The sequence below is a fragment of the Carassius gibelio genome, chromosome A16 (genome assembly GCF_023724105.1).
Source record: "Carassius gibelio isolate Cgi1373 ecotype wild population from Czech Republic chromosome A16, carGib1.2-hapl.c, whole genome shotgun sequence".
Lineage (NCBI taxonomy): Eukaryota > Metazoa > Chordata > Actinopteri > Cypriniformes > Cyprinidae > Carassius > Carassius gibelio.
In genome coordinates this window covers 10621442-10635840 of record NC_068386.1, presented here as the reverse complement: position 1 = coordinate 10635840, position 14399 = coordinate 10621442, and the positions used below count along the sequence as shown (strand labels likewise).

The following is a 14399-nucleotide window of genomic DNA, read 5'->3' as shown; positions in this document are numbered from 1 at the left end:
CCCTCTCTATATGATGAGATCATCAGGAGGAACAGTATGGTTTATTTTATAGGTGTCATGGTTACACTGCTGGTGCACATATGGATTAGTATGTTATTAAAATGACTATAAAGACACAAACTGCTGGGATAAACAGAATGGAAATCGCTGCACAGGGAAACATATCTGAGAAAGAGAGGATGTGACAGACAGCTGAGGCACTATGAATCTATATGGCCATGCATTAATATGTACTTTATATGAACAGCCAATATGCTAGTAATATGCATGCTAACAAGCAATTAGCTAATAGTAAAATGTTTTCCCTAATCTAAAATATTACTAAAAAAAACTTTTAGATATCAGTTTGTATATGACATCAGTCATGCTCATCGTTTGCAGCTCCTTTCAAGGCATTTTGACTTAAATATTCCTATTTAACAAAGCATATACATAAGACCTGAATCAGACGCAATGCAACCTGTTTTACAGTGTACAGACGTCTGGTTTTGTGAAACAAGTAGGTGTGGGTCACGTCAGCAAAATTTCCACTTTCTATTGAATAAAGCACAGTTCATAGTCACTTTCAAACCAAGTAGCTTGGACACGCAGAATTAGTCTGAACTCATAACGAAATATGCACGAGAAAAAAACAATTTAAATCTCATTCTAAAGAGATCTTTAAACTTACACATCACAGTACATTACAAGACACACAAGAGCTAACGGCAACTGACATTGTTAAACTTCATTATGTTTCTTAAGGTAAACCAATTTGAATATTTAAAGATATAAGTGCAATAGCGAAGGGGAAGATAATAAGGGAATATCAAAACTTAAACTCCTCCATTAAAACATGGCTTCAGGAGGTTTATACTGTAGCCTTTATCAGAGGAATACAGTGGACTATAATGCAGCTTTGACATTTAGTGGGAAAAAAACTGTTTGCACATTTTAGAGAAAAAAACAAACAACTTAAAATACAGTAGAGTTGTTTTGTTTTTTTCTGGTGCAAGATAAAAGCCATTACATTGATGTTTTCTTATGAGAGTGTTGGCATGTACAGATACTGGCCAGCTATTAGTAGCAGTACATCAACAAACAACAAACTCATAATGAATACTGTTCTCTGCCCTTTCTATGTGTTTTTGAGTACAAGGCTTGCTTCAATAGCTTCTGATCTAATCCATTAGTTGACACAAGCACAATTTCAACCATTGCTGATTGTAAACTCATGGATATTGATTCTGGCTTTCCAGAACGAAAAACAGCAATGTCACTAATAAGCAGTTTCTTTGACTAAACCCAAATCCAATAATCATTTCTAAAAATGTTTAATCTGAGATCTAGCTCAGTCTGTGTTGTAAAACTAAACCTGCTCGACTTGAGAGAGCATTATGGGGTTTGTCAGAGAGCCGAGGACCCCGGAGTACATGGAGAGTAAAGAAAACACAGGAATCACTCAAGGGATGCTGTGATTCTAAAGCAGAGAGACAGGGATGAAACAGCAAACAGATCAACGTGTGCGGCCCCTCACACAGCTGTCTCCAGTTAAATAATGGCTCCTGCTGATCCCATCCTGCTAGCACAATTACCCAGAGCTCCGGAGACCGGAACGTAGACACTCAGAATGCTCGGATAATGATTCCCAGCAAATTGATGACACTGGTGGCCTCGTTTGCACAAGTTAGATTAACCTGAGTGGGAGAGTTTGGTGCACCTCGCTGAATGAGAACTGAGCAGATACAGATGGAACTGCAGTAAAAGCTGCACTTCGTAGTGTTTTTGTGAAGTGTATTGCATTCAAACACAAAGGCAATTTATCTTGCATGAACAGTCACCAAAACTCAAGTATAATGCATCACTTTAAGCGGTTGGAAAAGAATCATGGAAAAGAATCATGCAGCTTTGCAGCTTCACCATGAAACCTGTTGAATTGAGTTAACAAAAGTGCATGTTTTTCTTATCCAACAAAGATTGTGTGGCGAGAATTTCACCCTGAAGGAAACACAGCACCTGTGGAAATTATTCCCTCTGGACTTTCATTATCGCCACTCCATTATTTCCATTATATTAGCTTTTGGTGCTACATTAAAAACAACCAATTGCTACTGCCGGAGTGGATATATTGAACCGTAAATAACCATAGCAGGTTTTCACCCGTCCCATTTCTTGGCCTGTGTTGCATCGTCAGTGTGTGTGCATTGATTTTCATTCACCAAGATTAATTGGCCTCTTTAATAGACTAATTTCACAGAGGAACGGCAATAATCAGGGACAAATGAGCAATAGACTTGGTTTGTTTACTTTGCCTTTATTATGAAGTGCTTAAAATGCCTTTTGTCTTGTGCTTACATCATTTGAACATTGGCTCAAAAAGTCGCAGGACATTTTTTGTTTGTTTCTTGAACAGGTTTAGTGGATTCGTCTACAGTAAAAAGGTTTTTCCTCTTCAAACAAGTATCTACATGAAGATCATCTCACAAACTGAGCTGTTATTCCTCTTTCGAGGTATAAAAAAGGAAGATTGAGCTAGGTAACATCTACCTGAATCTAGGGTTTTTGTGCTACTTTTTAAGGATTTTTACAATAAGGTGTTTGCAACCTCAGGGACACCCAAACAAGAGAAAATGAAGTATCTGATCTGAGCTGGAAATGCAGTGTGAGTGCATTACAGAACTGCTATGCAGATGGTACACTGTCCCATTACTCCAGCCCTTTTCTTGTCCTTGTGAGTCCCTTTGAGTTAACCTCAGAAAAGCCATTACATGTTCCACACTTCCAGAGAATGGTTCTGAATTGCTTAGAGTGGAGTTACAGCACTTTGGGCCTACATCCTAAATCTACATTTTAATTTGAGGCAGGCAGTGCATAAGCAGAGAGCAAAGAAAGATGGGTTAGACTTATGGATTCTCACTAAACTCTACATTGGCATTTTCCCTGATGTGGTATTTTAAAATGTTTATTAAGAGTGTTGGATCAAAATGTACCTGATTTAGAAAAAAACTGCTATAGGTAATACTTTATTACTTTCAAAAATACCATGCATTATGATTATTGCTTTTTATATTCTTATGAGAACCCCTAGAAATATTGCCCCCTGGTATTATCTCTACATTTTGGCAAAATTATAAGCTTTGTGGTATTGGCATAGATTTCTTTTCTTTTTGCATGCATTAAGTAGGTATGCAAAAAAATTATCAAATAAAAAAACAAACAAACAAACAAACCAAAAACAATTAAAAATTATTACCATGGATCTAAATGCTTTGGCATGTTAATAAGACTGGCATAACCCAAAAGGCAACATTATAGAGTAAGAAAAAAAAGGCCAAATGAACCTTTAAAAATAAATAAATATATACATACATGAAAATCACACTATCAGTGCATCACAGAGAATCATACATCCTAGATGAAGTAATAAAATCTGACAAACCAAAAATAAATATACATATCTAAAAAAAACAAATAAATAATACCGGTTTACCTCGATTGTGAATACGTTTGGGCCACTTGCAGCAGTATGATAATATCCACTGACAATACAAAAGAGTTTTATTTTAATGAGGAACATGGCGTCGCTCAAACCTTCATTGGACGCAAGTCATAGTCAAGTGCTGTGCAGTGCCGAGGTGAACTGTCTGAACGTAATTTGAGGGCATGGGTGCTGAAGTGCATGCAAAGGTTCCATATTCCTTTAAGGTCAACTTTGCAAAAAAAAAAAAAAAGATAAAATTGTGCTATTATTGGACTTCATTTTGATTGTGAGACATAACTGGGTAAGATAGCGTAATCATCCTAACATTTGAAGGGGGAGTGAGTGTTTTCAGACCGGAAGTCATGCCTCGACGGATGCGAGCGGTGAGAACGTGCCTTTAAAGCACGCTGACTCGTAGTGCTTGTTCAGATACGACTTGAGCGCAAAAGTTTTGTTGCATCGCTTGCATTTGTAATGTTTAAATGCGGAGTGGGTCTGCATGTGTGCTCGCAGGTTGGAACGGTCGGCGAATGCTTTTCCACAGTGTGCACATCCAAAGGGCTTCTCGCCCGTGTGAGAGCGCATGTGGCCCTGCAGTAGCCAAGGTCTGCTGAACGCTTTCCCACATATGTCACACTTGTGCTTGAGGTCATGAGTAAGCAGGTGCATGGCCAGGGCTGGCATGGACACGTAGACTTTCTCACATGTCGGGCACTTTTTGGCCATCTTGCTGTCCAGGCTCCGGTGTGTCTGTTTGTGCCTGCTCAGGTTGGAAGACGTCGCATAGGTTTTGCCACATTCGTTGCACGTGTGTCGCTGGAGAGTCCGCGAGGCACCGAGCACTTTCCGACGGGACCTGCCGTCTGTGATGAAGAATGCGTCCACAGTGTAACCTTCGCTCACTGCATTGTCGCCATTGATGTACCCAGATGTGATCTCTGACTGTGGGCTGTCTGGCTGGTCTGAGTCAGGTGTCCCATAGTCACTGTGGTTGCTGTCGTAAATCGGCCCTGGAGAAGGTACTTTAGTGCCACCGTCAATTTCTCCATCATAAACAGCCGGGGAGATGTAATCACTGATGTAGCCTAGTGTGGAGAGAACAAGATCTTTTATTCAATTATTCATATTCACAAGGGAATCGGGTGAGGACAATGGGGTTCGGCGATGCGATGGCCACTTTTCCACTCAATTTATCTCCACCTTGGCAAAGGTAACCGGCGACCAGACTGTGCCAGTGCTCTTTGAGATTCATTATGTGTTTAACAAAATCAGCATTTCTCTTAGAATATAATTAGACTTAATGACCACTCACTACAGGACATTTCAAATAGAATATGTGTCAGCTGGACTTCGTATTATTTCAGAGTTATTTCAGGACAAAGCCGTGGTGCTGTGAAGTATGCCACATTTACTATGGACTTACAGTATGAGCACAGATAGCACTTTTTTTTTTTACAGTGGAAGATTAATTACCCTCCTTCTAAAGGCACCACCATAAGCACAGTGTGCCGTGTGCAGCTGCCCTAAGCGTTTCTTTGATTTGCAGAATAAACGAGCACCTAAGCTCATCTGGAAGTGACTCGGCTCCAAGTTGCTGAGAAGTTAAGCATCGTTTCCAGCAGCAGATATTCACATGGCTTGCATGCAAATGTTAACTATGCCTTTTCAGTGATGGAATCCCACTAATTATGTTTTATGGTTTCATATAAATCACAAACAAAGCCACAGGGGTCCTCAATCCCGCTACTAGAGTTCTACTTCCCTTCCTACAGAGTTTCATTCATTAAGGAACACCACAAACATGCTTAGCAATTTCAGATGTGTTTGATTATGGCTGCATCTAAAACTCTTCTTGAATAAGGTTAAAGGGTGCTAAATAAACCGAAAAAAGCCCATAACCATTCCTTTGCATTTACCTTTGTCGTGTATCCGAAAGCTAAGATCGCTCCTGGACCTGCCGTACGCGCTCTCAAGTTCAGTGGATGAGAAATCATCTAGCTTCACCTTTTTCACCAAAAAAGACCTTGGCATGTTTAGAGCGCACAGCGGAAAGCCTGTCCCGGCACGTTATCCTCGCTTTATCCACAGCAAAAAAAATAAAGAGTTGGTCCAGCAGGGCTAAAAGTCAAACACCTGAGCGCGGGGAAAGACGCGGAACCTCCGGAGCTTCAGCTGTGCACGAGCCGTTCCGCACAGACGAAATGCAACTTCAGCACTGGACAGCGCACGCGACGGCAGCAGCAGATCCGCCTCCAGGAGCCCGCGTGTAGAGTGCGCTCAGACCCAAATGGATGCGTTCCAAAAATGGGCAGCTTTAAACGCGAGCACGTTTCCGGAAGGGCTGTTGTTAACGTTGACGCGGGAGAGAGAGGTGTCCGCTGCCGTCTCTGCTTGCGCGGGGTCGGTTTAATGCTTGAGCTCTGCTCATCAGCTGCTGGGATTTATACGCGCGCGATCAGGTGGGAGATGGAGATGGAAGTGCTTAATTTCATCCATCAGAAATCTCCCGGGAACAACATTGGACGAGAATGATTTATTGATGCTTTTATTCGTCTCTCAGTTTTATTTTTTTCTACGTTCATCGGAACCCGCCATATTTCTGCGGACTAAGAATTTACTTTTGTGCAGAGATGTATAAAGTACTAGAGAACCATACTTGAGTAAAAGTACAAGTGCTCTATCAAAAAAGTGACTTGAGTAGAAGTAGAAGTGCTCTTTAAGCACCACACTTAAGTAGAAGTACTAAAGTATTCAACATTTTTTGTACTTAAGTATTGCAAGTAGTCTATTTTAAAATGTACTACTCAAGTACTGAAAGTAAAAGTAGAAGTATTGTGTTATGTAGCTATTAAAGAAAATAGTCAAAAGTTTGAACATATTGTTTTTACTATTTCAAATTATTAACCTAAAGGACAATCACAATTCCTTTGACTGTAACTTCTTGTAAACAAAAAACGGTTACTAGGGTTAGTTAGCCCAATTTGCAAAATGATGTCATTAATAACTTACCCTCATGTTGTTTCAAACCCATAAGACATCAGAGGGTCATTTCGAATTTTTTGAAGCATCGAAAATACATTTTGGTCCAAAAATAGCAAAAACTATGACTTTATTCAGCATTGTCTTCTCTTCCGTGTCTGTTTTAAGTAAGTTAAAAACAAAGCAGTTTGTGATATCTGGTTCGCGAACGAATCATTCGATGTAACCGGATCTTTTTGAACCAGTTCACCAAATCGAACTGAATCGTTTTAAACAGTTCGCGTCTCCAATACGCATTAATCCACAGATGAATTAAGATGTTAACTTGTTTAATGTGTCTGACACTCCCTCGGAGTTAAAACAAACCAATATCCCGGAGTAATTCATTGACTCAAACAGTACACTGACTGAACTGATGAAGAGAGAACTGAAGATGAACACCGAGCCGAGCCAGATAATGACTCGTTCACGAGTCAAGAACCGTTTGTGTCAGACGCGTCCGATTCGTGAACCGAGGAGCTGATGATACTGCGCATGTTTGATTTAGCGTGAAGCAAACCGACACACAGAGCGTCTGGAACCGAACTGATTCTTTTGGTGATTGATTCTGAACTGATTATGTGTTAATGTTATGAGCCCATGTGCAGTCAACGCCAATGACGCCATTGCATCGAACGCAAAAGAATCGGTGAACTGTTTTCTTCAATGAATCGAACTGTCAGAAAGAACTAACGTTACTGGTCATCCGAAAACCGATGCAACCGGTTCTTGACTCGTGAACGAGTCATTATCTGGCTCGGCTCGGTGTTCATCTGTCTCTTCACAGCAGTTCAGTCAGTCACGCGCAGTCTTCTTATCGCTTGATTCGCTCAATGATGTGCCAGCTTCATCAAACCTGCCATCTACAGTTCTGGCAGTGGTTTGTAATGGAATGATTCGTAACATTATTATAATTGTAACGAGTAACGATGCAGCACATAAAAAAAAATATCGGAGTAAAAGTATTAAACTCAGCGAAAATATGTACCGAAGTAAAAGTGGAAGTAGGAGAAAAAAATAATACTCTAGAAAAGTACAGATACCGCCTTTTAGTACTTAAGTACAGTAGCGAAGTAGTTCTACTTCGTTACTATACATCTCTGCTTTTGTGAAAAGTCTTACGACAATCTAACGAGTCTCATCCAAAAATTCACATTTCATAAATCAAAGTAAACGTTTTTATAAATCATGTGTGAATGTTTAAAAATAAAATCATTTTACAGTCCTCCTTTTCTTTTTTCTAGAAAAGCAAGTCTATATGAAAAAGCAGTGACACCTCAAACTTGGCCTGTTCCTCTTTTCTCTGGTCGTTTTCAGCACCTCTACTCTGAAAGCTTGCACAAAATACATTGGACATTCATACACATGCCAACAATGAATAAAACCCTTGGGTTGCTTTTTCACCCATTTAAAAAGTACATCACAAATATTAACAGAAATCTTCCTCTAGCCTATATATATACTGGGGGAACGTGATTTCACCGAGGACAACATGTTCCTGGATCAACATCCTTGTTGATCCTGGAACAACATACCAATCAACCAATCAGAATCGAGGGATCAGTTTTCAAGAAATGTCAGGTTTAGGCTTACAGTCAGGGATAGTTGCTTCTACAGTACATATACATGTATACAGTATAACATCTATAAGTTTCCGTGGGTCAAGTGGTAGAGCATTAGGTTGGCAGCGCAAAGTTGTGGGTTCGATTCCCAGGGAACACCTGTTAGGTAATCACTGTTAGCCTGAATGCACTGTAAGTAGCTTTGGATGAAAGCGTCTGCTAAATTCAAATTCAAATATACAGGTGACTATATATACAGTCATGGACAAAATATTTGTGTTTTGCAAAGTTCGCTGCTTTGTTGTTGTTGTTGTGTTCATTCACATTGTTTCTAGATTACTGCATTTTAAATAATTGCTAAAAGCTTCAATGACCAAAGTTTTTTTTTTTATCCTGACACAAAATGATCAGCTAGCATTAATTGACTAATCAAATCAGCAGCACATGTGAAAGTTTGAATGAGTTCTAGAGGTGAAAACGCTTATTAGATTGTAAGAGTGAAGAAGACTGGTTGCTATAAAATAAGGGAAGAAGCACTTCCAATTATTGTGTTCTTGCTAGCAATGGTTACCTTTAAAGAAACATGTGCAGCCAACATCACTTTGGATCAAAATGGTATCACATGTAAGGAAATTGCTTCAAAGAATATTGCACCTGAAAGAACCATTTACCGGATCATCAAGAACTTCAAGGAGAGCTTTGACTACAGTGAAGAAGTCTCCAGGACATCCCAGAATGTCCAGCAAGCGCCAGGACAGCCTCCTCCTGAGGAGTCAGCTTCAGAAAAGTGTCACCAGCAGTGCAGAGCTTGCAGTTTGAGAGCATCTGCACACAGAGTGAAGCCAAAACTTCTAGACAATGGTCTGGTGTCAAAAAGTGCAGCAAAGAAGCCACTTTTCTCTAATAAAAACAAAAAGGACAGACTGAAATCCTGCAGGAAGTACAAGGATTGGACAGCAGAAGACTGGTGCAAAGTTATTTTCTCTGATGAAGCTCCCGTCTGACTGTTTGAGAAAGTTGGAAAATCTATTGTTAAGAGAAGAAAAGGCTACCATGAGTCCTGTGTTGGGCCAACAGGGAAACATCCTGAGACCATCCATGTGTAGGGTTTATTTTCAACCGAGGGAGTGGGTTCTCTCATAATTCTGCCCAAAAACACTGCCATGAATAAAGAATGGTATCAAAATGTCCTGCAAGAGAGACTTCTTTCAACATTACATCAGTCGAATTTGGTCCAGAAGCTAATGTACAGCTTGGCAAAGTGAATCGCAGAGGTTATGAAGAACAAGGGTCAACATTGTAAACACTGAGTTGTATTTTATTTATTTTTTTGCCAATAAAAACCTTTAAACCTTATGATATGCTTATCATTGTTTTTCTGTATACCATAGACACATGTGGAGAAATAATCTACAAATACTCAAGCAGCAAACTTTGCAAAACATAATTTCACTGCCAAAACTTTTGGCCACGACTGTATATATTATATTTTCTTAAAATTATATGGGCATATGCGTTAGATAAATGTTGTTTTTGTGCCACCATAGGTACTGTACAAGAAAACACATCCTTATGGTTTAAAAAAAACAAAAAAACAACATCAAGGTAAGAGGCAGACATCAAGTACTGAAAGAAGATTATTGGATAATACAAATGATCTATTGAGTTGCTATTAAATATTTTCAGACATAAACTGCACTCAAAGATGCACGTTTATATTGTTTAACCAGCACTACCTTAATTCCCATCTATATATTATGGTCAGTGACTAATCTCCTGGTTATTTCTCTTTGATTTGTATTCATAGGGTTAGGTTCATGAAAATTGCACATTTTGTGACCAAAGACAAGAGATAAAAGACAATAGAAATCTAATTTCAAAAGTTTCTAAGATTATAAAATCATTTTACAGCTGTTTTTCCTTTTCTTTCTTTATATGAAAATAATTACATGATAAAAGCTTTCTCATTTTTTCCTTAACTATGGTTAACAACTCTGATGCTTCCATAAAATACATCCACAAACTCCATAAAAGCCCTTCAGGTGGTTTTGTCACCCATTATACATATTAACATAGAAATATTCCTCTTAATTTATTACTTAAAAAAAAAAACACAAGTAGAAATGGCAGAAAATATTGTGTGTATATATACTGTAAAATAAATTAATCAAAATAAAGATGCTATGGCAATAATCTATATTACACTGCTTATTGTTCTTTTGTGCAGTGAAGAAAAAAACCCTGTATAACATCTATAACACAGAGGCCAGTGGCGAATATTATGTAATGCCCCTAACCCTTTGAGTTGATATCAGAATCTAAATTCTACAGTAAGCTTTTCAGACATAAAGTACTCCCAAAACATGCCTATTGTTTATATTGTTTAACAACTATTTCTAAAAATCTCATCGACTCAGTGCTTTCACTAACTCATCACCTGCCTAATCTCTCAGTGATTTTTAGCAGCAGTGCTATATAGGCTGCGTAGGCTAGTTCACAGCTGGTGCTCGTGTGCAGTGGCAGGCAGGCAAGCACAGAGGAGCACAAGATTCAGGCTTTGCAGCTGCTGCAGCCCCCTCCATGAGCAGATGGAGCCTAGAGGGAACAAGCTGGGGATTGGGTGGGTGGGGCGCATGGGGAACTCAAAAATCACTAGAAGAAAGAGAGGCAAGGAGTTTGAGAGAAGAGGTTGCAGTGTTAAATTGATCAACACAAATTTGGTAAATGGTCTGAAAGCAGTTAACTCACCCCCAAAAATGTGCCAATCAGAGCGGTTCTGTCAGTCTGACACTAAACTGGACCACCCTTATGAAACAAAAATATATTGCAGTATATTGGAAAATATCATGTAATATATTAGGCATATATTCTTATATATATTTATTTTTTCCAATATATTGCAATATATTGAAAGCGGCAATCATTTGTATATTTTGCAATATATTATATAATGTATGTATCATCAATATATTATTAAATGTATTCAAATATATAAAATATTAGAAAATAAAAAGGTAAAATAATATATTACAATATATTTTAACAAATATATTGGTAAATATATTTTCCTTTCGTAAGGGCATTCGGATTTATACCTAGAATTTTTAAAGATTTGAAAAGAGTTTTCAGGTCAAATCATACCAAATTTCCTAATTATAGCTGGTTAGTCATCTTAAATAGACTGAACTGAATTAACAAAGTATCCAGACACTAGAAACACTGAAGAAACCATAACCAAATATTTAAACAAAAACCTATTATGTACACTTGCTACCTGTTTAACAACAAGCAGCTACAATGTAAAAGGCATTACAAGTAAAGAAAGAATGAGAATAGGCCTTGTACATATTAATGACACCAATATTGAAATTCTGGGACATACTAATGATTATGGCTGATATTAAAATATAGATTTTTAACAAATACTAATATTAAATATTAAAATTATAATAAACAAATATGTATTCAATATTTATTATATCTTATAGAAAATATTTAATCAATATAAAATTATATACTATTTTGTCTAAACTAAACATTAATTTATTTTTTAATTTATAATGAATTTATAATTATTAGTGAAGACAATGTTTAAACTCAAACTACAAAAGCAGAGATCTCAGTGCACAAATGAAGGGGACTGCTGCATATTATCCTTCAGCGTGCTGTCACAATAATAACAATAAAAGTATTGCTGAGTACAGTCCTCAACAGGCCAGAAATGCTGGTCTGAGTAAAACACACATTGCGCTCCTCTTTTCTCGTGACTTCAGTAAAACATACTACATTGACAAACCAGTGAGACAAACACCCGAGATACTAAAGTTAGTGGGGGGCACTACGATTCACACACTGTATGAATTTGTATTTACTACATACTCTCTCTTTCCTCTCTCTTCCACCACATTCACAGTTAATTGAGGATGATGCAAGTGATGGTGGGTAATTAGGATTCTCTCCTCTTTGTCGCTTTAGTGATTTAAGACATAACCACTCAAGTATCAGTGGGGCTGCTGCGGATCTTTGCCTCAAGCTCCTTCCTTTACAAGAGTCAGCCTCCATCTGTGCCTTTGTAGTTTCTTCATCCTGATCAGGAGAGAGGCTCCAAGGTAATTGCCTTGAATCAGTGAAATTGCATTTCTATACTTGACAAGCCTTTCTGTGGAAGGGTAACATACTGGAGACTGGGAATTCCGTTTTGGAGAGCGGAAGAAAAGAGAGGATAGAGAGACATCATTAAATTCTGCTGACAGTCAAACAATGGTGTGTCAGAAGTGATCGGAGGTTACATCCTTCTGAACCGTAAGACACGGAGCCAAGGGAGAGCGATATTAACACTCACTCAGAGACGATATTATAGCCTACCCTGACACGTAAACAGACACGCACATAGAAAAGCACATGCACTGTTAGCAATCTACCTCTGCATTCGTCTCCCTGCGGATCATTGAAAGGCTCTCAGATGTTTTTTCCAGATCACTGTGATGAGCCCGATCACTCAGAGTGGACTCAATGCCCAGAGAAAGTGACCAGAGATCGACTTCCTATTGAATTCTGTGTCCTGAATAACAGGGGATACAAGGGATGGTATAGAAAATATAAAAATAAAATCCATTTCAAAATATGAATAGAAACTTTAATAGTAGAGCAGATATAAAATAACAATGACACACTGTTTCTTGATTGCTAACCTATGCTTTATGTATATTTGTTCAATACTTTTTCCAACTTGTTTGCAATTTTAAAGTAATATTTTTTTTCTTTTTGTAATCATGTTTTGATTAAAAAGCTCAAAATGAAGTGAGCTGACTTTGGGCAAGTGGTTAATGGGGGTTGGAATATAAATCTTAAATAATTCTAGAAAAAGAAAACATCAATTTGATTGACAAAACTCAAAATTTAAACTAATGTCTATTTTCCACGGTGTTCCAGTACCCATATACCACCTGTTATGATTCACCCTGTTAGTGGGGCTGGTTGTAACAGCAGCACTCTCTGCACATTAAAGGAATAGCTCACCCAGAAACAAACATTTGAAAGTTTACCCTAAGGTCATCCAAGATGTAGGGGTGTTTATTTCTTCATTAGAACAGATTTGGAGAAATTTAGCAATGCATCCCTTGCTCACCAACAAATTCTCTGCAGTGAATGGGTGCCGTCACAATAAGAATCCAAACAGCTCATAAAAACATCACAATAATCCACAAGATTTCCTAATATCTTGCCCTGGAGGACCAATGCACTGCAAAGTTGAGCTCCAACCCTGATCAAACTCACCTTCCTGTGATTTTCTAATGATCTTGAAGACACTGATTAGCATGCTCATTGCTCAGGTGTATTTGATTAGGGTTAGAGGTAAACTCAGCAGGAAAACCTTCTCTAATCCATCAATTGACATTTCAAGAGTTCACACTTACATCAAATTGAGGGGGTAAAGTTGAATGTGTATTTGGCGTGTTGTCCGGAGGGAGGGCTCCGAGCTTGGAGTTCGGCCCGAGACCAAAGTGCTCCCCACTATGTAAATGTTTTAGGTCGGAAGTGTGGAGAAGGGGTGGTAGGGGGATGCTGCAAGACTGTCAGATGAATTGAGGTGAGACTGCTGTATATATACCTCTTACCATTGATTGCTGAGTGCTCTCCACCTGTGTTAATTATCTGAACATGGTCCTCCCGAACTTTGTTAATAAAACCTCATGTTGTGAAGCCAAAAGGCTGCATTTTTTTAAAGCAACAAATCCATCATCCATAATAATGCTTCAACAGTTGAAAAAGTACATCCCTTTTTGTCCTTTCACATCAAAATCTATTAATAATAATTTTTTTTCATATTCTCACAAATGCAAAAATGATTGCCTTGCAGATGTTAAAGCAGAAAGCGTTATAACCAATGTCACTCACCTCACATCAGTAACAAAGGGCAACCTCCTAAACACTGAGGCTGTCAGCTTGGCCTAACAGCAAAGCACCTTGCAGCTGAAGTTCTCTGATTGGCTGTTGCCCCACCTAATAGAAAGGCTGAATACCGTCTGTTCAGTCAAGCTGTCAACCCTCAGCACAAATACAAACACCCAGGGGGGGGGGGGGGGGGAAGAGTGTTATTAGAAAAACACGGAAATGGCTGCAATACATTTTCAAAAAAAGTGAAATCAGTATTTGCAAAAGCACATTCAAATCAAAAGAAACTTTCCTAAACATGTCGATTGTCAGATTTCCAGTTTTGCAAATAGCGGCATAGCCTACCTGGCAACTTCTCTGACAAGCAGATGGGTTCAGAATTATATTTCATTAAAACACAAACAGACCAGAGGGTGCCCCCGCAATGCTTTTCCCGTGGCATGTGTGCCTTGGCTACACGACAG

General features: G+C 38.6%; 1 protein-coding gene and 1 long non-coding RNA gene across 2 annotated transcripts; both read right to left on the bottom strand.

The window, feature by feature from the left end:
• Positions 1-2277: 2277 nt before the first annotated feature.
• LOC128031064 (transcriptional repressor scratch 1-like) lies at positions 2278-5850 on the bottom strand. The gene is made up of 2 exons (XM_052619281.1): positions 5377-5850; positions 2278-4545 (listed from the first exon to the last, which is right to left on the bottom strand). Exons 1-2 carry the CDS (start codon positions 5489-5491, stop codon positions 3821-3823), a joined length of 840 nt encoding a protein of 279 aa, XP_052475241.1. The 5' UTR covers positions 5492-5850; the 3' UTR covers positions 2278-3820.
• A 5820-nt stretch (positions 5851-11670) lies between these two features.
• On the bottom strand, positions 11671-13607 carry LOC128030247 (uncharacterized). Its single transcript, XR_008187857.1, has 3 exons — positions 13458-13607; positions 12462-12601; positions 11671-12224 (listed from the first exon to the last, which is right to left on the bottom strand). It is a non-coding gene; the product is annotated as an uncharacterized LOC128030247 (long non-coding RNA).
• Between the last annotated feature and the right edge of the window lie 792 nt (positions 13608-14399).